Source organism: Agelaius tricolor, unplaced genomic scaffold (genome assembly GCF_023055355.1).
Source record: "Agelaius tricolor isolate 1412-34295 unplaced genomic scaffold, bAgeTri1.0.p SCAF_42, whole genome shotgun sequence".
Lineage (NCBI taxonomy): Eukaryota > Metazoa > Chordata > Aves > Passeriformes > Icteridae > Agelaius > Agelaius tricolor.
In genome coordinates this window covers 980434-1001451 of record NW_027269302.1, presented here as the reverse complement: position 1 = coordinate 1001451, position 21018 = coordinate 980434, and the positions used below count along the sequence as shown (strand labels likewise).

The window sequence follows — 21018 nt, the reverse complement described above, 5'->3', positions numbered from 1 at the left end:
AACTGGGATCACGCCAGGAGCAACTGGGAGTGACTGGCTGCACGCTGGGGGTGACTGGAAACTGCTGGGCTTATACTGGGATGAACTGGGATCATGCTGGAGCTGACTGGGATCATTCTGGCACTGAGTGCCACTACACTGAGGCTGACTGGGAGTGCTTGGGAGCAAATGGGATCATACTGGAAGGAACTGGAAAGATGCTGGAGGGAACTGGGCTACACTGGGAGATACTGGGGGTGACTGGAACAAAAGTGAGGGTGAAAGAGAGCAACTGGAACCATGTGGAGCACAACTGGTTCATACTGGCAGGGACAGGGAGCACACTGGGCTCATCTCTGGATCATACTGGGAGGGACTGGACTAATACTGGGAGGATCTGAGAGGGACTGGGAGCACACCCTGCACATCATCCCCCAGACTGGGCCTGACTGGGAGCAACTGGGAGCACGCTGGCAGCAAATGGCATCATACTGGGACTGACTGGGCTGATCTAGGGAGCAACTGGAACCATACTGGAGGCAGCTGGGACCATACTGGGAGAGACTGGAAGCAACTGGGATTATACTGGGACCCCATTGGGAGGGCTGGCATGTGACTGGGATCAAACTGGAGCTTACTGGGATCATATTGGGGTTGAAAGGGAGCGACTGGGATCACACTTTGGGCTACTGGGAGCAGCTGAGGGAAACTGGGATGATGCTGCAAGCAAACTGGAGGAACTGGGAAGGACTGGATGCCTGCTGGGGGCAACTGGGATATACTGGGCATGACTGGGGGATCATACTGGGATAACTGACACCTTACTGGGGCCACTGGCAATGCCTGGGAATGACTGCAGACATGCTGGGGGCAACTGGGATATACTGGGAGTGTCTGGAACCATACTGGGGGGACTGGAACCACACTGGGAACAACTGGGACCATGCTGGGGAGAACTGGGACCACACTGGGGGCAACTGGGAGTGAGTGGGACCATGCTGGGAGGGACTGGGACTAGAGCAGGGGCAACTGGGTTCAACTGGGACCATCCTGGGAGTGTCTGTAACCATAGGGGAGTGATGGAAGCACACTGGGAACAGCTGGGCCCATGCTGGGAGCAACTGGGATCACACTGGGGGCACTGGCATCAGACTGGGAGTGACTGGGAGCAACTGGGATTGGACTGCAAGGGACTGGGATCATACTGGGAGTGGCTACACTCATACTGGGATTATACTGGGTGTGAATGGAACCCGACTGGGGCTTACTGGGAGCTACTGGGCCCATGTTGGGAGGAAAATATGACCCACTGGGAGCAACTGGGATCGGCTGGAAGGTTCTGGAACCATGCTGAGAGGACTGAGACTACAACTGGGGCAACTGGGATCATCCTGGGAGCAACTGGGGCCACCCTTTGAGCAACAGATGGAAACTGGGATGATGCTAGAGGAAACTGGGAGGAACTGGGAAAGACTGGGATCATTCTGAGGTAACTGAAACATACTGGGAGTGTCTCTAACCATCCTGGGGGCACTGGAACCACACTGGGAACAGCTGGGATCATGCTGGGAGCAACTGGGACGATGCTGGGGGAAACTGAATCTGCCCTGGAGGCAACTGGGCACGACTGGGACCCTGCTGGGAGGGACTGGGACTATTCTTGGGGCAACTGGGATCATCATGGGAGGAACTGGGAACCTCTGGAATTATGCTGGGAGCAACTGGGATCACACTGGGATCCCAGTGAGAGCAGCTGAGTCCATGCTGGGTTACACTGGGATCTCATTGAGAGCGACTGGAATCACACTGGGATTGACTGGGAGTGGCTGGTTTTGTGGATTTGGGGGGTTTGGATTTTGGGGGATTTTCTTGGCATTTTGAGGGGGAGTTTTCTGGGGGTGGTTGGGAGTTTATTTAAATTTCTTGTGGCTTTTTTTGAATTTTGGGGATTTTACTGGGATGTTGTTGGGATTTTTTGGGATTCTCAGAAATTCCTGGGGTTTTATTGAGATTTTGCGGCATTTTATTGGAATTGTGGTGGCATTCAGAGGGATTCATTGGGGATTTGGGTTTTTTGGGGATTTCTGGTGGGATTTGTGGGGTTTTGTGGGGTTTTTTGGGTGTTGCCAGGATTTCCTTGGATCTTGCAGGAGATTTTCTGGGGCTTTTAATGGTTTTGGGGACATTTTGTGGGGATTTGCGGAGTTTAATCTGGATTTTTGGGGTTATTGGGATTTCAAAGGATTTTGTGGGTTTATATGGGGATTCTGGGGTGTTCTAATGGGATTTTGAGAGATTTAATTGGGATTTTGTGGGTTTTATTGGGACTTTTGGGGCTTTTAAGGAGATTTTGGTGCCTCTCAGCCCTTCCCCACACCCAGGGAATGCCCCAAAGCCCCCCTAAAATTCCACTAAAACCCCACAAAATCCCCAAAAATTACAAGATAACCCTCAAAAACCCCAGAGAATCACCAAACATCCCAGTGGAACTCACAAAAATTTAAAAAACTCCCCAATTTTTCAATAAATCCTTCCCCAAAAAACCTACACAACCCCAACAAAACACCAAAAATCCAAAACACCCCAAATCAACAAAACCCCCCAAAATCACATAACCATCTCAAACCCCAACAATTCTCCCCCAAACCCCCAATAATCCCTCCTAAACTCCCAACAAAATCCCAAAAAAGCCCAAAAAAGCCACCCCCAAATCCCCAAAACCCCTCTCAGAACCCCAAAGTCCCCACAAACCCCCCCAGCCTCAGTGGGGCTGTCCTGGATCAGGGGGCACCGGCCGGTGGAAAGGAGCCACTTCAGGGGGCCCTGGGAGCTTTTTGGGGAGGGGGCACCATGGGAGACCCCCCCAAAAACCGGGGGGGGGAACCCCTGCAGTGCCCCCTCCCCCCGAAACCCCCAGACCCCGGTTCAGGGTGGGCCTGGGACCCCCCGGGACCCCCAAATCTCCCCCAGGCCCCCCAGAGCCCCCCAAAGGTTTGCCGAGGACCCCCCTGAGAGCCCCCAGACCCCAATGGGGCCCAGCCCAGGATGTCCCCTGAGACCCCCCAGACCCTTCCCAAGACCCCACCCAGGACCCTCCAGACCCCTCCCCAAACCCAACTCAGGCTCCCCCAGCCCCTCCCCAGATCGCGCCGGGACCTCTCCCCAAAACCCCCCAAACCCCCCCCACCAGAGCCTCTCCCAAAACCCTTCCAGACCCCCCAAAGCCCCTCCCCAAACCTCCAAAACCCTCCAGGACACCCTCAGGACCGCCCAGAGCCCTCCCCAAATTCCCCCAGGACCATCCCAACACCCCCAGACCCTCCCAAGACCTTCCTACGACCCCTCCTCAAAACCCCCCCAGACCCTCCCACGACCCCTCCCCCTCCCGAGACCCCTCTTAGGACCCATCCGCACCCCCCAGGTCCCCCCACAATGCCCCAGGACCCCTCCCCAGACCCCCCCAAACCCCGGACCCCTCCCCAAAGCCCCCCCAGACCCCCCGGGCCCTCCCCCGCCCCCCCCCGATCCCCTCTCAGGCCCCTCCCGCTCCTGTCCCGAGCCCGGGGGGTCCCGGCGGCGGCGGGGAAGGGGGCGCCGCTTCCGGTCGCCTCTGATTGGCTGGGACGGCGAGGGGGAGGCGGGCCTTGCTGAGGGGAGCCGCGCCGTGATTGGTTAGTTCAGGGATGTGCAGCGCGCTGATTGGTTGGTTCGGGGCGGGGCGCGCCGCCATTGCTGGGAGCCCGCACACGCGGTGGAGGCGCGCGATTCTGAGGGAGAGCGGAGCTGAGGTGGGGCCGGGGGCAAGCTAGGGGGGTTTGGGGCGGGTCTGAGGGGAAATTGGGGATTTTTGGGGGCATCGACGGGAAACACGAGGGTGTGCGGTGGGTTTGGGGGGAATGAGGGGGTCTGAGGGGGCTTTGGTGGGTCTGAGGGGGCTTTAGGGAGCTTTGGGGGGAGCTTGAGAGCGTCTGGAGCGTTCTCAGGTGGGTTTAGGGGGAACTGAGGAATTGGGAGAGTCTGGGGGGATTTTGGGGGATTGCGAGAGGAACTGGGCGGTTGTGAGTGGATCTGGGCGGTTCTGAGGTGGGTCTGGGGAACTTCGAGGAGTCTGAGGCGATTTCATGAGGTTTGGGGGGATTGAGGGGTCCGAGGGGGATTTGGGGCAGTCTGATGGATTTGGGGGCGTCTCAGGTGGGTCTGGGGTGAATTTTGGGGAGAACTGGGGGGGTTGAGGGTCCTGGGGAGGTTTTTGGGGTCCTGGAGAGGGTTTGGGGGTCCAGAGAGGTTCTGGGCCAACACTGGGGGAGCTCTGCGGGGTTGGGCGTTCCTGGAGGGGTCCTGGGGGAGATTTGGGGGTCCCGGGGGGTCCCAGGCCCACCCTGAACCGGGGTCTGGGGGTTTCGGGGGGAGGGGGCACTGCAGGGGTTCCCTCCCCCGGTTTTGGGGGGTCTCCCATGGTGCCCCCTCCCCAAAAAGCTCCCAGGGCCCCCTGCAGTGGCTCCTTTCCACCGGCCGGTGCCCCCTGATCCAGGACGGCCCCACTGAGTCTGGGGGGGTTTGTGGGGACTTTGGGGTTCTGAGAGGGGTTTTGGGGATTTGGGGGTGGCTTTTTTGGGATTTTGTTGGGAGTTTAGGAGGGATTATTGCGGTTTTTGGGAAGAATTGTTGGGTTTTGGGATGGTTATGTGATTTTGGGGGGTTTTGTTGATTTGGGGTGTTTTGGATTTTTGGTGTTTTGTTGGGGTTGTGGGGGCTTTTGGGGGGAGATTTATTGAAAATTTAGTGAGTTTTTTAAAATTTTGGTGAGTTCCACTGGGATGTTTGAAGATTCCCTGGGGTTTTTGAGGGTTTTCTTGTAATGTTTGGGGATTTGTGGGGTTTTAGTGGAATTTTAGGGGGGTTTTGGGGCATTCCCTGGGTGTGGGGAAGGGCTGAGAGGCACCAAAATCTCCTTAAAAGCCCCAAAAGTCCCAATAAAACCCACAAAATCCCAATTAAATCTCTCAAAATCCCATTAGAACACCCCAGAATCCCCATATAAACCCACAAAATCCTTTGAAATCCCAATAACCCCAAAAATCCAGATTAAACTCCGCAAATCCCCACAAAATGTCCCCAAAACCATTAAAAGCCCCAGAAAATCTCCTGCAAGATCCAAGGAAATCCTGGCAACACCCAAAAAACCCCACAAAACCCCACAAATCCCACCAGAAATCCCCAAAAAACCCAAATCCCCAATGAATCCCTCTGAATGCCACCACAATTCCAATAAAATGCCGCAAAATCTCAATAAAACCCCAGGAATTTCTGAGAATCCCAAAAAATCCCAACAACATCCCAGTAAAATCCCCAAAATTCAAAAAAAGCCACAAGAAATTTAAATAAACTCCCAACCACCCCCAGAAAACTCCCCCTCAAAATGCCAAGAAAATCCCCCAAAATCCAAACCCCCCAAATCCACAAAACCAGCCACTCCCAGTCAATCCCAGTGTGATTCCAGTCGCTCTCAATGAGATCCCAGTGTAACCCAGCATGGACTCAGCTGCTCTCACTGGGATCCCAGTGTGATCCCAGTTGCTCCCAGCATAATTCCAGAGGTTCCCAGTTCCTCCCATGATGATCCCAGTTGCCCCAAGAATAGTCCCAGTCCCTCCCAGCAGGGTCCCAGTCGTGCCCAGTTGCCTCCAGGGCAGATTCAGTTTCCCCCAGCATCGTCCCAGTTGCTCCCAGCATGATCCCAGCTGTTCCCAGTGTGGTTCCAGTGCCCCCAGGATGGTTAGAGACACTCCCAGTATGTTTCAGTTACCTCAGAATGATCCCAGTCTTTCCCAGTTCCTCCCAGTTTCCTCTAGCATCATCCCAGTTTCCATCTGTTGCTCAAAGGGTGGCCCCAGTTGCTCCCAGGATGATCCCAGTTGCCCCAGTTGTAGTCTCAGTCCTCTCAGCATGGTTCCAGAACCTTCCAGCCGATCCCAGTTGCTCCCAGTGGGTCATATTTTCCTCCCAACATGGGCCCAGTAGCTCCCAGTAAGCCCCAGTCGGGTTCCATTCACACCCAGTATAATCCCAGTATGAGTGTAGCCACTCCCAGTATGATCCCAGTCCCTTGCAGTCCAATCCCAGTTGCTCCCAGTCACTCCCAGTCTGATGCCAGTGCCCCCAGTGTGATCCCAGTTGCTCCCAGCATGGGCCCAGCTGTTCCCAGTGTGCTTCCATCACTCCCCTATGGTTACAGACACTCCCAGGATGGTCCCAGTTGAACCCAGTTGCCCCTGCTCTAGTCCCAGTCCCTCCCCAGATGATCCCAGTCCCTCCCAGCATGGTCCCACTCACTCCCAGTTGCCCCCAGTATGGTCCCAGTTCTCCCCAGCATGGTCCCAGTTGTTCCCAGTGTGGTTCCAGTCCCCCCAGTATGGTTCCAGACACTCCCAGTATATCCCAGTTGCCCCCAGCATGCATCCAGTCCTTCCCAGTTCCTCCAGTTTGCTTGCAGCATCATCCCAGTTTCCCTCAGCTGCTCCCAGTAGCCCAAAGTGTGATCCCAGTCGCTCCCTTTCAACCCCAATATGATCCCAGTAAGCTCCAGTTTGATCCCAGTCACATGCCAGCCCTCCCAGGGTGGTCCCAGTATAATCCCAGTTGCTTCCAATCTCTCCCAGTATGGTCCCAGCTGCCTCCAGCGTGGTTCCAGTTGCTCCCTAGATCAGCCCAGTCAGTCCCAGTATGATGCCATTTGCTGCCAGCGTGCTCCCGGTTGCTCCCAGTCAGGCCCAGTCTGGGGGATGATGTGCAGGGTGTGCTCCCAGTCCCTCTCAGATCCTCCCAGTATTAGTCCAGTCCTTCCCAGTATGATCCAGAGATGAGCCCAGTGTGCTCCCAGTCCCTGCCAGTATGAACCAGTTGTGCTCCACATGGTTCCAGTTGCTCTCTTTCACCCTCACTTTTGTTCCAGTCACTCCCAGTATCTCCCAGTGTAGCCCAGTTCCCTCCAGCATCTTTCCAGTTCCTTCCAGTATGATCCCATTTGCTCCCAAGCACTCCCAGTCAGCCTCAGTGTAGTGGCACTCACTGCCAGAATGATCCCAGTCACCTCCAGCATGATCCCAGTTCATCCCAGTATAAGCCCAGCAGTTTCCAATCACCCCCAGCAGGCTCCCAGTCACTCCCAGTTGCTCCCAGTTGCTCCTAGCATGATCCCAGTTGCTCAGAGCTGCTCCATCCCAGTCACTCCCAGTATATCCCATTTGCCCCTAACGTGGTCTCAATTGCCTCCTGCAGGCTCCTACTCTCTCCCAGTATGATCCCAGTATGATCCCAGTGTCCATCAGTGCGATCACAGTCTGCCCTGGCATGGCAGTGTGATCCCAGTATGATGCCCAGTCCCGTCCCAGCATGATACCAGTATAATATCAATAGAAACCTATAATTGTCCCAGTCACTCCAGTATGATGCCAGTATATTCCCAGTCACTCCCAGTACGATCCAAGTACACAGCCAGTACATCCCCAATACACTCCCAGCATGATCCCAGTATGATCCCAGTATGATGTCAGTACAAACCCAGTACAGCCCCAGTCAGTCCCAGTACGATCCCAGTGCAGCCCAGTCCCTGGCAGTGCTGCCACTGCTGGGATCCCCCAGGCCTGTGTGCGCTCCCCCCTGGCGGATGTGCCGAGAGGAGCCCCAAGGGCTGGCAGTGGCCAGGCAGGGTCCCCAGCAAGGCCCAGTTTGGATGTGCAGCCCCCAGTTTGCCCAGTTTGCCTGTCCTTTGGCCCGGGCCGGGTTCCCCCCGCCCGCAGCGGCTGGGAGCAGCCGAGAGCCCCGCGCTGCCCATGCCGACCTGGCCTGGCTCCATGGCCGCTCCTGCCGCGGGCTGCGAGGGCTGCGGGAATGGGGCACCGAGGGTGTGGCTGCTGCTGGAGGAGGAGGAGGAGGGAGGGAAGGGCAGGGATGGAGGGGGAGGAGGAGGCGGGGTAAGGGGGGAGGAGGAGAAGATGGGATGGAAGGGGCGGGATGGAAGAGGAGAATGAGGTGGTGATAAGACAGAGGAGGAGGAGGGGGGATGGAAGAGGAGGAGGGGGAGGAGAAAGAGCAGTGAAGGAGGCGGGGTTAGGGGGGAGGAGAAGAGGGAGGAGGGATGGAGGAGAAGTAGAAGGGGGAGATAAGACAGCAGAAGAGCGGGAGGAAGAGGAAGAGGAGGGACAAGGGCGGATCAAGGCTGAGTTGCGGGAGCCACGCGGTCTCGAGCCCTGCCTGAATTCGCAGCCCCCACCTGTGGGATCATCGCCCCCCCCCCCCCCCCCATGGCTCCGGTGAGCGGGGAGGGGGAGCCCGGCCCGGATATCCCGGGGGGTCCCTGGGTTGGGTTTTTGGGGGGATGTTTGGAGAATGAAGAAGTCCAAGGCTGAGCGGAAAAGGCCCCTCGGGGGGACATCGGGGGGTGGCGGTGGCGGCTGCGGGCAGAGGCAGCCTGGAGGAGCAGAGCCCTGTGTCCCCCAGGAGGCCAAAGTGGGGAGGCCAGAGAGGGGGGAGCGCCGCCATTGGCGGGAGCCTCAAGAGCCTGGAGAGGGGCAGGGGGGACTCCTTGGAGCCGCTGCAGCCCAGGGCAGAGAATGAGGGGAGAAGGGAGCCCGGGAGCCCAAACAGCCCCGGCATCCCGGAATGGGGAGAGCCAAGAGGGGGCAGTGCGTCCCCAGAGACGGCCTGGGGGGATCTCGATGCCCTTGCCTGTGGCACGGAGGCAAATCCCATGCTGTCCTTGTCCTTCCTCGCCCAGAGCAGGAGCTGAGCATGGAGAGCAGGGAGGACAAATGCCCGCGGCAGAACCTGGTGGCAGAGGCCGTTTTGAGCGGCTCCACGGCGCAGGAAGCCAACGGGGAGGAAAAGGCCCGGAGATGCCGCACGAGGAGGGGCTGCAAACGCAGATGGCGGGGATGTGAGGGGGAAAGAGGCAGCCTGGGCCAGGAAGGCGGCCGGAGATGGAGGCAGAGCTCGGAGCTGGTGCTCCATGAGCAGCTCCATGATGGGGAGAAGCCCCACACGTGCATGGAGTGTGGGAAGAGCTTCAGGAGGAACTCCGAGCTGATCAGCCACCAGAGGAGCCACACTGGAGAGAGACCCTATGAGTGCTCCGAGTGTGCGAAGAGGTTTCAGACCAGCTCCAGTCTCTTCCGGCACTATCAGAGTCACACAGAGGAGTGGCCCTTCCAATGCCCCGACTGCGGGAAGGGATTCAAGCGCAACTCTGACCTTGTCACCCATCGGCGCATCCACACTGGGGAGAGGCCCTATGAGTGCTCCAAGTGTGGGAAGAGGTTTCAGACCAGCTCCAATCTCCTCCTGCACTATCGGATTCACACAGAGGAGAGGCCCTTCCAATGCCCCGACTGCGGGAAGGGATTCAAGCGCAACTCCCACCTCGTCACCCATCGGCGCATCCACACAGGGGAGAGGCCCTATGAGTGTGATAAATGCAGGAAGAGGTTTCAGACCAGCTTCAGGCTCCTCCGGCACTATCAGAGTCACACAGAGGAGAGGCCCTTCCAATGCCCCGACTGTGGGAAGGGATTCAAGAACAACTCCACCCTCGTCACCCATCGGCGCATCCACACAGGGGAGAGGCCCTACGAGTGTGATAAATGCAGGAAGAGTTTTCAGACCAGCTTCAGGCTCCTCCGGCACTATCAGATTCACACAGAGGAGAGGCCCTTCCAATGCCCCGACTGTGGGAAGGGATTCAAGCTCAACTCCACCCTCATCACCCACCGGCGCATCCACACAGGGGAGAGGCCCTACGAGTGTCCCCAGTGTGGGAAGAGCTTCTCCTGCAGCTCTAACTTGACCCGACACCAACGGAGGCACCGGTAAGGGAAGCCCTGCGAGTGCCCCGAGTGCGGGAAGAGCTTCGTGCGCTGCTGCAGCTCCATCCCCCACTGGAGGAGGCACTTTGGGCACAGCCCTGGTCACTCACATTCCCTGTGATCCATGTTGGGAACACACCTGGCTGCTTGTCCTTTGGTTTGGCCTGAATTTTTTTCTCTTCTCCATCTCTCTGTCCTCCAAAAGTCCATTGGGATGGAACAGTCACCTCAAAACCACTCAAATTCCACTGAAAATAACTGAATTTTAACCCCAAAGGGCTCAATTCCACCTCAGATTGCTTGTTCCTTCCTCAAAAAACTCAATCCCAGGCCAAACTCACTCCATTCCACAGCTGTCAAGTTGAGATGGAGTTGGAAGGAGATTGGGAGAAGTGGGATCCCAATTTGGAGCAGTGGGATGGGGATTGTGTGGGCCTGGGTGTGTGGGATGTATTTGATAGCAAATAAAACTTTCAGAGTTACTGATTTCTGTCCTGTTCAATTTCAGTCAGTTCTGTTTGCCGAGTGCCACCTTCTCAGCTGATTCAATTCCTATAAAAGTCCCATTTTTAAATCATCTAACCCAAACAATCCAAAAACCAATATCAAAATAAAACCACCCACACACAATTAATGTTTTAAAAATAATTTTAATTTTTCAAGAGTACTTAAGGATGTTATTAAAGTTTAATTGTTTGGTTGAAATGTCTGAGAAATTGTGCTGGTGTTTGGTTTTGTGTTTAGTATATTTGTAATATGAAGTGTTTAACTAAGAGGTGTTAGATTGCATGGTAGTTTCTTTAGATAATTTTATCTAAAGTACATTAGTCATCGAGTTAAAATTTTCAAAAGGTATTTCCTGATATATAATTTCTTTATTTATATGCATTGGTAATATTATAGTAATAGTTATTGTTGGTTTGAGTTGAATCATTGTTGGAGTTGAATCATCGTAAAGAAGAGTTGAGATTTTTATATTTTATTTTTATTATAATTTATTTAATTTCAATTATTATTTCTTTGTTTATAATTTTATTGCAATTTGTTGAGGGGATAGGAAGGAAGTTCAAGGGCAGGAACATTTTTTCCTGGCTGGGAACTGGAATTCCAGACCCAGGGAGTGTGTGCAGGACCCCAAAAACTGGGATCAAAGATTGGCTGGGATCAAATACAGGCTGGGATCACATGGATGGGGATCCTGTGAATCAGAACCCTCCAGACCAGGATAGCCTGGAGTGGGATCAAATATGGACTGGGACTGTATGGACTGGGATCCCAGGGACTGGGACCATATGGATCAGGACCACACAGACTGGGATCAAATATGGGCTGGGACTGTTTTTTAAAGTAACTTTGTTCTATAGTTTTTATTTCTGTCGTTAATTAAGCTCAGTGAAATAGCTGCTTGTGTTAAACTGCCTGCTTGGATGGGATAACATCCAATGCACACGGGATGAGGACACCTGTACAGATCTGCCAACTATCAGCACTCCCTGTCTGAAGGCAGAGTGCACCAAGGCCCAAAAACTGGAGGCGATAAAGAGAATGGACTAAAACCACAGCCAAGGAATCTGCATGCTCTGAAAAGGCAGATCCAGGGCAGAGCCATGCTAAACAGTTCTTGGAAGATGTAAACTGGGTGCATCTTGGCACTGAGGCAGGAGCACCCTGTTACCTTCAGGGATCCCCTGAAATACCTTTCCCCTTACATCAGCCTGGTGCATATTCATAGAGCCTCATGCACAGCAACTGGGAAGGGTTTAACACTTTACTGGGTATATTAGTGTTCAGAAACACATAATCACCAGAATGATTATATGCAGGTGCTTTTATTGAAGAGCTCTGGGTGTCAGGGGTACCAACCCAAATCTGACTCTGACATGGGTTCGGGATGAACATGTTTTTATATTCTATCGTTATATAACATTCATGTTAATGATTGAACTTATATTGTTCTATTGTATACATAGATTTCAGCCAAGCATGGGCTCCTTGTGGCCCCCCTCAAACTTCTAACATAGTTCCTCATGATTCTTCTTATGATTAAACAATAATTATATTTAATTACTAAACAATCATCACATCTAACAATTATATCATTTATCATGTTCTGCTTACGCAGGTGCGATTTCACATGATCTGGCAAGCACAAAGCCTAACATTTTCAGAGTCTATTTTTGACATTTTTCCAGGGCCCCACTATCATTCTCCCCCCTTTGAAAGCATTTTCACTTCACTATAGGTGTAAATGTTTTCACTTGATACAGTCCTTTATTTCTCAATTTATTCTTGTTGTTCTTCAAGTCCATGGTTGATGTAAACGTTGTCGTGGATGCTGTCACGAACTGGAGAACCAGAAGATGGTGGGCGTGGATCTCGTGTCAGTGCCTTTATTATCTTCTGGTTCCAGGATGTTTTCTTCTGTATCTCTCCTTTTAAGATGCTGTGAACTAACCAAATTTCTAAGAATACAATTAGTAAGATTATCACACTCTCAATGACAGATTTAATCCATCAACTCACATTCCACCCTAACCCTTTAAAGATTTTGCCTAGCCAGGTCGTAGTCAAATCCTTTTGCTCTTCTTGTGCTTCATGCTCTCTTTGTTTCAACTGATTGATGTCATATTCTACATCTGCAGTTACATTTGGGATGTGAACGCAGCAATGACCAACCCGTCCCTTTAAAAATCCACATACTCCATGCTCTTTCAGGAGTAACAAATCTAAGGCTAATCGATTTTGTAAAGTCATTTTTGTGGTGGCTTGTAATTGTACATTTAATTCTTTAAATCCTTCCCGGGTGACTCTTGCCAGTCTATCTACCTGACCTGTAAGTTTGTACAGCATCTCCCTACTCTGATAGTTTGCTGTAGGACCAAGCAAAGACTCTAGGGCCCACCCAAATTTCACTCCACCAGAGGGTTCTTGCCAAGTGTCATCTGGATTTTCATTGTCTAGAACTTCTCGTCTTGCTCTTATCTGCACAAGTTCATGTTTTCCGTTAAATGGGGACTTTTTCCAAATTGGACATGAGGTTGGGAGGCCTAAAGTAATTTCCTTTACTTTCCCATCTACAGGCAGATGTGTTGTCCAGGTGCCATCGCTTGCTGCCCATACAAATTGTCCTGGACCTCGGACTGTACTCCTGGTACATCCTACAACTGCTTTATAATTCCCTCTGCCTTGTTTATGTTTGATCCCTCTGCAAGCACAGCCAGTTTGTAGGGCTATTGCCAGGGGTGGCATCTGCTTTATCTCTGCATCATCAGAAGTGCAGTCATAAGTTTTATTACATGCCCACCACCTTACTTTGTCTGCCCTCGTTCTGCTACTGGTGGCAGTGTTTGTTACTGCTGGATCTGTTTCATTCTCGGAGCCTTCCCACTTAATGCACCAAGGGGTGTTTGCCATACATTGGAATCTTTGAAGGATACTCACAGACCACGCACTGTCCCAAGGCTCTGTCTGATCTTTCTGATCCTTGGCCTCACACTTCCATACCAGAGTGGTTTCTGTAACATTTTCTATAATCTTTTTATAGTGTGGCAAATAGCATTGCCATTGTGTGATGCCTGCTGATTCTCCCATAGGGGTTCCTAGTGTGCCAGCACTTAGAATACAGTCTTTCTGGCCCATGGGTTTCATCCATGTTCCTATTTTCTCCCAAGTTTCCTTGACTACTTGCCTCGATTTGGGTACCTGTTTGCATGCAATTGTTTTGTTCTTTTGTATTTCAGGTAGTTTTGATGTTATGATTCCCCAATTTACTGGGTCTCCTGCTGCCTTTGGTATTGGCAGACAGGCAGTTATTCTACAGGTGTTTTACATTTTGGCAAAGTCTTTGACTTATCCAATCATTACATTCTCAGCCCAAACTGCATTAGAAACCTTTATCCCCTGTGTTTCTGCTTGTACCTCTTCTTCATTCTAGAATGAAGAGTGGTTAGTTGATCTTTTTGCATTCCACATCCCAAAGACATTAATGACCATAACATTGGCACAAATGCTGATAGCATTCTCAAAGTGATTAAACACATCTTATCTGCAGCCTTGTTGGTTCCACAGTTTACACAGTCTGTGATCCAGGATGGATTTTCTTCACTCGGGTGTAGTGAATCCAGGGGTCCACGCCGGCTACTTTGGCTGCTGTAAAGGTGGTCAGCAGTACCTGGTGGGCTCCACTCCACTTTTCTTTCAGCAGTTCTTCGTTCCAGTTCTTGATGTACACCTCGTCTCCTGGATGTATGTTATGAACTGGGTTCTCGAGAGTCAGCGGTCTATTCCACACGAGGATGCTCCGGAGCCGAGCTAAAGTTTTCCCGAGAGACAGAACATAATTATACACTTCCTGCTTTCCTGTGACGTGCACATTAGGGTTAGGCTCAGGAGATTCATATGGTTTCCCATGCAATATCTCCTAAGGGCTGACTGACATCCCACTCCTAGGCTTTATCCCAATCCTCAACAGTGCTATTGGCAAAGCCTGGGGCCACTGCAATGTGGCTTCTTGGCATATTTTACTGATTTGCCTCTTTAGTGTCTGATTCATCCTCTCTACCTGTCCACTTGACTGGGGTCTCCATGGTGTGTGGAGGTCCCAAGTTATCCCCAGCAATCTACTTACCTCTCTTACTACTGTAGCTATGAAATGGGGCCCCCTATCTGATGATACCCTAGGGGCACCCCGAACCTGGGAATAATCTCCTGTAGTAACCACTTTACTGTTTCCTTTGCTTGGTTGGTACGACAGGGAAGGGCTTCTGGCCACCCAGAGAATGTGTCAACCCCCACTAACAGGTATTTGTATCCTCGAGTTCTTGGCAGTTCTACCAAATCTACCTGCCAATAGTCTCCTGGCTCTATTCCTATCCGAATTCTTCCTAGCTGTGCCTGTCGCCAGCCACTGGATTGTTTTTCAAGCAGATATCACACTTTGACATTACTGATTTTGCCATTGTTAACATCCGTACCGAAATTAAACTCTGCTTTAGCAATTTTACCAATGCCTCTGCTCCCCAGTGACATTCGTTATGTTTAATTTGTAGAACTTCTCTCATTTTCAAGGGGGTACCACTATCTGTCCTTGTGCAGTCACATACCATCCCTCTGAATTCTTTTGTGCATTTAGCAAACGTGCCAGTCTCTCATCTTCTACTGAATATTTTGGTTCTGGAGGCATATTGAATTGGGATACGTTAAGCTTTAAAGGTATCAATGCCATTGTTGTTTGCACCTCTCGAGCAACCTGTCGGGCTGCCCAGTCTGCCTTTTGATTTCCCTCACAGATTTTGGAGTTTCCTGATTGGTGTGCTTTGCAGTGTACGATTGCCACTTGTTCAGGTTTTTGTACTGCCTTTATCAATTGCAGGACTGCATCCTGATGTTTAATGTGCATACCCAGAGAAGGACAATAGTCCTCTTTCTTTCCACAGTGCTCCGTGTACATGCACCACTCCAAAAGCACATTTTGAGTCAGTCCAGATATTTACCTTTTTCCCTTCACTTAATTCTAGTGCCCTGGTTAAAGCAACCAGTTCTGCCTTCTGGGCAGATGTATTTGGTGGTAATGCCTTTGCCTCCACTGCTGTACTGACTGTTGTTACCGCATACCCAGCGTATCTGGTTCCGTTTTCCACGAAGCTGCTCCCATCTGTAAACAGCTCCCACTCTGGCTGCTCTAGTGGGACGTCTTTCAGGTCTTCTCTTGCTGAGTAGGTGTACTCTATTACCTCCACACAGTCATGCTCTAATGGGCCTTCTTCAGTTGTGGTACCTGGGAACAAAGCTGGATTCAAAAGGTTAGTTGTTTTTAATGTGACATCATCCTGCTCAGTCAGGACTACCTGGAATTTCATCATCCTGCTTGGGGATAGCAATGGCCCCCTTCTGCTCTAAGACAGTGGTTACCATGTGTGGTACATTGACATCTATGTGCCTTCCCATCGTGAGCTTCCTGGCTTCTTGTATCAGCATCACAGTGGCTGCGACTGCCCGCAGACATGGAGGCCACCCGGCACTTATGCTGTCAAGTTGTTTGGAAAAGTAGCCCAGCGGCCTTTTCCAGCTTCCCAGACCTTGGGTCAGGACTCCTAGTGCTAGGTGCAGCCTTTCATGGACAAACAGCTGAAAATCTTTAGACAGATCAGGTAAGCCTAATGCTGGAGCAGTTGTCAGTGCTTCCTTTAATTTTAGGAAGGCTTCTTTCTGTGGCTTGCCCCAGGTGAATGGCTGCATCTTCTGAGCTTCACACAGGGGTTTCGCAATCCGTCCATAGTCCATGATCCACAGGCGACACCATCCTGCCATCCCGAGGAAGACTCGCAGCTCATGTAGATTCTGGGGCTCTGGAATAGCACAAATAGCTTGGATACGGTTAGTGCCTAGTTTTCATTGCCCTTGTGAAATTTCACATCCTAGGTAGATCACAGTCTGTTGGGCAATTTGTGCCTTTCCTCTGGATACGTTATAACCTCCCATTCCCAGTGAATTTAAAATCTCAATGGTTACCTTTATACAGGTTGCTTTTCTTCTGCAGCTATTAGTATATCATCAACATACTGCAACAACAGGTATTGGTCTCTTGGTACTTGCCCATTCTCGGTCCAAATCTCCAGCTCCTTTGCCAGTTGGTTTCCGAATAGGGTCGGCGAGTTCTTATATCGTGTCCAGGTGAGCTGGGTCTTTCTCCCATTCCCTGGGTTTTCCACTCACAGGCAAACAGTTTCCTACTTTCTTTGTCAAGGGGGATGCAGAAAAAGGCATCTTTTAAATCAATTTCAGTAAACCACTTATATATCTCCTTTACGGATGTTAGCAATGTGTAAGGATTTGTTACCACTGGATAAATGTCCTTTGTTATTTTATTTATTGCTCTCAAATCCTGCACTAATCTATATTCACCATTTGGCTTCTTTACTGGAAATATTGGTGTATGAAATTCTGATTCACATTCTTCTAAAATTCGGTATTTCAAGAATTTCTCAATAATCTTTACTTATTCCTTGCCATGCTTCTGGTTTTATGGGATAGTGTTTGACTTGTAGAGGCCTCGCCCCTTCTTTTAACTCTACATGCACTGGTTGGGCCAATTTAGATTTCCCTGGTATATCTGTCTCCCATACAGAGGGAATCACTGCATCTCCTACCTCCCTAGGGATAGAGGGAACAGGTTTTTCTTTGATCATTAATATCTGTCCCATCTTTGATTCAGATATTTTCATTATAAGCTCCCCATTTTCAAAGGTTATTACCGCATCAAGTTTCGCTAGCAAATCTCTCCCTAAAAGCGGAATTGGACCCTCAGGTATGTATAGGAATTCGTGTGTTATAACTTTGCTCGCAAAACACAAATCTAGGGGTTGCAAGAATGGCCGTTTTTCCTCTTTCCCTGTAGCGCCGACTATTGTTGTTTGCTTGTCCCAAATTTGTCCTTTCAGATCATTCAATACCGAGTAAGTAGCTCCTGTATCTATTAGAAATTTGACCTCTTTATGTCCTAATTGTATATTTATAACAGGTTCCTTAACTTGTTCTACTGGCTCTGTGTCTAGTCAGCTGGTATACTCCCCCAAAACCATCCCCTTGGTAACCTGCTGGCACTGATTGCCCTGGTGAAACTGGTTGTTCAAGTCTGGACATTGTCTTTTCCTGCCGAACTTCATATAGTTTAGACCAATTGATAGTTTTGGGCACAGCATTCTGAACTCCTATTTGGATCCACTCTTGATATTTCCGTAGTCTCCCCACATCGCAAAATAAATTAGGGTCCCAATTTGGATGCTCAATTGGGAAATTCTCATCTAAATTCCCTGTTATGAGTCCGTTTCTGATGTCCTCTCTTACCCTTTCTTTGGCTGCCTTAAGTACCATCTCTCAGTGGTATCCATCAAAGTATCTAATATTAATATATTAGATATATTAATATGCTATATATAGATATATATTAGATATATTAATATAATATATATATATATACATATTATTGTATGTCTTCCCAGTCAGGATTTTGAGTTTTTATAACCATGTTTAATACTCATGCCATTTTATCAGGATTTTCTCTATAAATTCTGGCTGATTGTTTCCAAATAACTAAATCTGCAGGAGAGAAAGGCACTTTTATAAATACTGGCCCTTCCACTCCTACACTTTGTCGCAAGTGGGCAATTACAGTTCGTTTTTGTCTGCCTATGTCTTTTCTATCCATAACTGGGGCAAGGTTAGACCGACTCCTGGTTCTGGGGGCTACCCCATCGTTGATTCTCTCTCTCTCCTTCCTGCCACAGTTAGGTTTTGCTCATCTTCCGAGGAAGAGAGATCAGGTGACGATGGGAGAGGAGAATAAAGAGGGAAGAGTGCACTAGACGAGACAGGTTCAGGACTAGGTGGGGTAGGAGCAGGCAGTGGGATAGGGACAGATGGAACAGGTGGGATAGGGTTAGGTTCTCTTGTTCCTATTGGAGCTACCTGTAAATCAATATCTGTATAATTTTCCCTACTCAGGCTTTCTTTCAACGCCAAGTGTTCTAAACAACGTTCCTCACAAACCCCGCACTTATTGCTTGCAGATGTTTTAATCATCATTAATCCACATTCATCCTGCCATTCTGGCTTTTCCCGTAAATAGAAAAACACATCAACATACGGAACCTCATCCCATTTTCCTTCTGGTTTACAAAATGACATTAACTGTGAAATAGTGTTATATTGCAAAGTACCGTATTTTGGCCATTTTTCACTATTCTCCAAGGCATATCCTGGCCACCATGTATTACAATAATCAATCAACTTAGCTTTACGTAATTCTTCCCCAAAATTCCAGTTTCCAATGTGCTAATAAGCACCCCAAAGGAGAACTTTGCGGGATAGAGGTGTTGCCGCCCAAAATCCCTTTAAGTTTCTCCCTTCCAAATATACCACAAATTGCCGAACCCGCAACGCTTTCGCGATTGTCTTATGGAACGGCGCCTGGGCTGGTACCAGCAGGAATTCCTTTAGCCCAACCAAGCGTAGCTTTCGCTGCGTCTCATTGGCAGGCACCCAAACCAAAGTAAAAAGCACCTTACCTTTCTCCCGGGGACGTGGCGAGCGGCAGAAGCGGTCGCGGCCGATCGAGCTCCCCGAGAATCCCTCGGTGCCGGCTGGAGCGCGGTCGAGTCGCAAAACTCGCTCAGCAGCACCCGCAGGGTCCATCCGGGGTGGCCAAAATGTTAGCGTTCAGAAACACATAATCCCATCAGCGATTATATGCGGTGCTTTTTATTCAAGAGTTCTGGGAATCGGGGAAGTTTCCACCCAAATCTGATTCCGACCACACATTCGAGGTGAACGTGTTTTATCCTCTATCATTACATAACTTTCATGTAATTATTAAACTTATATTGTTCTATTGTATGCACAGATTTCAGCTAAACATAGTCCCCTTTAAATTTCCAACACAGTTTCTCACGATTCTTCTTATGGTCATATAATAATTATATTTAATTACTAAACACTCACTACATCTAACAATTATATCTTTTATCATACTGCTTACGCATGTGCAGTGACCTGAGAAAACACAAAGCCCAATATTTTCAAAGACTATCTTTAACATTTTCCAGGGCTCCACTATAACTTTTATTTCTTGTGGGAAAAAACCCTCCATCTGAACCAGGCACTCATGGCCAAAACTGGGCAACTGCCTCTTGAATTCCTTATATCCAAGGATAGCTCCCAGACAAAAGCTGCCAGGACTGACAAGTCTGGCTGGCCTTGGCTTCCTGAGGGCTGGCCCTCATCTGCCTCTGAAACACTGGGGCTGGGTGCTTTCCTTCCTTATGAAAAGAGCTCTTCTTCCTGTCCAGGCACCCACAGCCAAAACTGAAATTGCACCTCCAAAATGCCCAATGTCCAAGGAAAGCCCCTAGACAAAAGGTGCCAGGAGAGACAGGGCTGGCTGGCTTGGCCTGAGGGTGGCCACCTCTCATCTTCTTCCTCAACACTTGGACTTTGTGCTTTACTTTCCTATGGGCAAAAACACCCATCTTGACCATGGCCAAAACTGGGATTCCACCTCCAAAACTCCGTACATCCAAGGATTGCTCCCAGGTGAAAGCTGCCAGGACAGACAGGTCTGGCTGCCCTTGGCCTCCTGGGGCTGCCTCTCCCCTGCTGTCCAAACACTGGGGCTGGGTGCTTTCCTTCCTATGGAAAAGAACCGTCCTTCTTATCCATGCAGAAACGGCCGAAATTGGGGTTCCACCTCCCAAATTCCCAATATCCAAGGGTTGCTTTCAGACAAAAGCTGCCAGGACAGAGAGGTCTGGCTGGCCTTGGCCTCTGATGGCCACCTTTCATCTGCCCCTGAGACACCACCGGTGTTCTGTGCTTTCCTTCCTATGGAAAAGAACCATCCTTCTCCTCCAGTGTCCATGTCTGAAATTGGGATTCCACCTCTGAAATTCTCAATATCCAAGGGTTGCTCCCAGGCAAAATCTGCCAGTACCATCAAGGCTGGCTGGCCTTGGCTTCTGGTGGCTGCGCCTGCAACAGCGGGGCTGGGTTCTTTCCTTCCCATGGAGATCCCTGGGACACTGTGGGGACCTCATGGAACCAAGGGGATCATTGTGGCACCACTGGAGCCCAGGGAACCAAGGGGATCATTGTGGCCCCACTGGAGCCCATGGAACCAAGGGGATCATTGTGGCACCACTGGAGCCCAGGGAACCAAGGGGGTCATTGTGGCACCACTGGAGCCCAGGGAACCAAGGGGATCATTGTGGCACCACTGGAGCCCAGGGAACCAAGGGGATCATTGGGGCACCACTGGAGCCCAGGGAACCAAGGGGCCATGGTGACACAGAGGGGCTCCATGGACCCAGAGACCATTGTGGCTCTGTGGGGCCTGATGGAACCATGGAGACCATTCCAACCTTCAGGGCCTTGTGTCACCAAGGGGGCATTATGACACCTCAGGGCCCCATGGAAGCAAGGGACCATTGGGACACTGTGGGACCCCATGGAACCCAGGGAACATGGAACAGCTCTGGCTGGCTTGGCCTCCCAGGGGCCACCTGAGAGCTCTGGCTGATCTTGGGCTGTCAAGGGCTGCCTCTCATCAGCTCCTGGAGCACTGGGGCTCTGTGCTTTCCTTGCTATGGAAAAGAGCTGTCTGACTTTCCAGATAGTCATTGCCAAA

General features: G+C 50.6%; 2 protein-coding genes across 3 annotated transcripts in view; one reads left to right on the top strand and one right to left on the bottom strand.

Annotated features, from left to right (window-relative positions):
* The window catches only part of LOC139603901 (zinc finger protein 154-like), a 488962-nt gene that overhangs the window by 48697 nt on the left and 419247 nt on the right, over positions 1–21018 (bottom strand). The window lies entirely within an intron of this gene.
* The window catches only part of LOC139603877 (zinc finger protein 436-like), a 67158-nt gene continuing 54121 nt past the window's right edge, over positions 7982–21018 (top strand). Inside the window, exons 1-2 of one of the 2 annotated variants that reach the window (XM_071454882.1) lie at positions 7992–8291; positions 8756–10561. In XM_071454882.1, the coding sequence (XP_071310983.1) occupies positions 8770–9846 (1077 nt within the window). In that variant the 5' untranslated portion in view covers positions 7992–8291; positions 8756–8769 and the 3' untranslated portion in view covers positions 9847–10561. Of the gene's footprint in view, positions 8292–8755; positions 10562–21018 lie in introns of those variants that run through there. The other variant, XR_011683841.1, reaches the window with a different exon arrangement.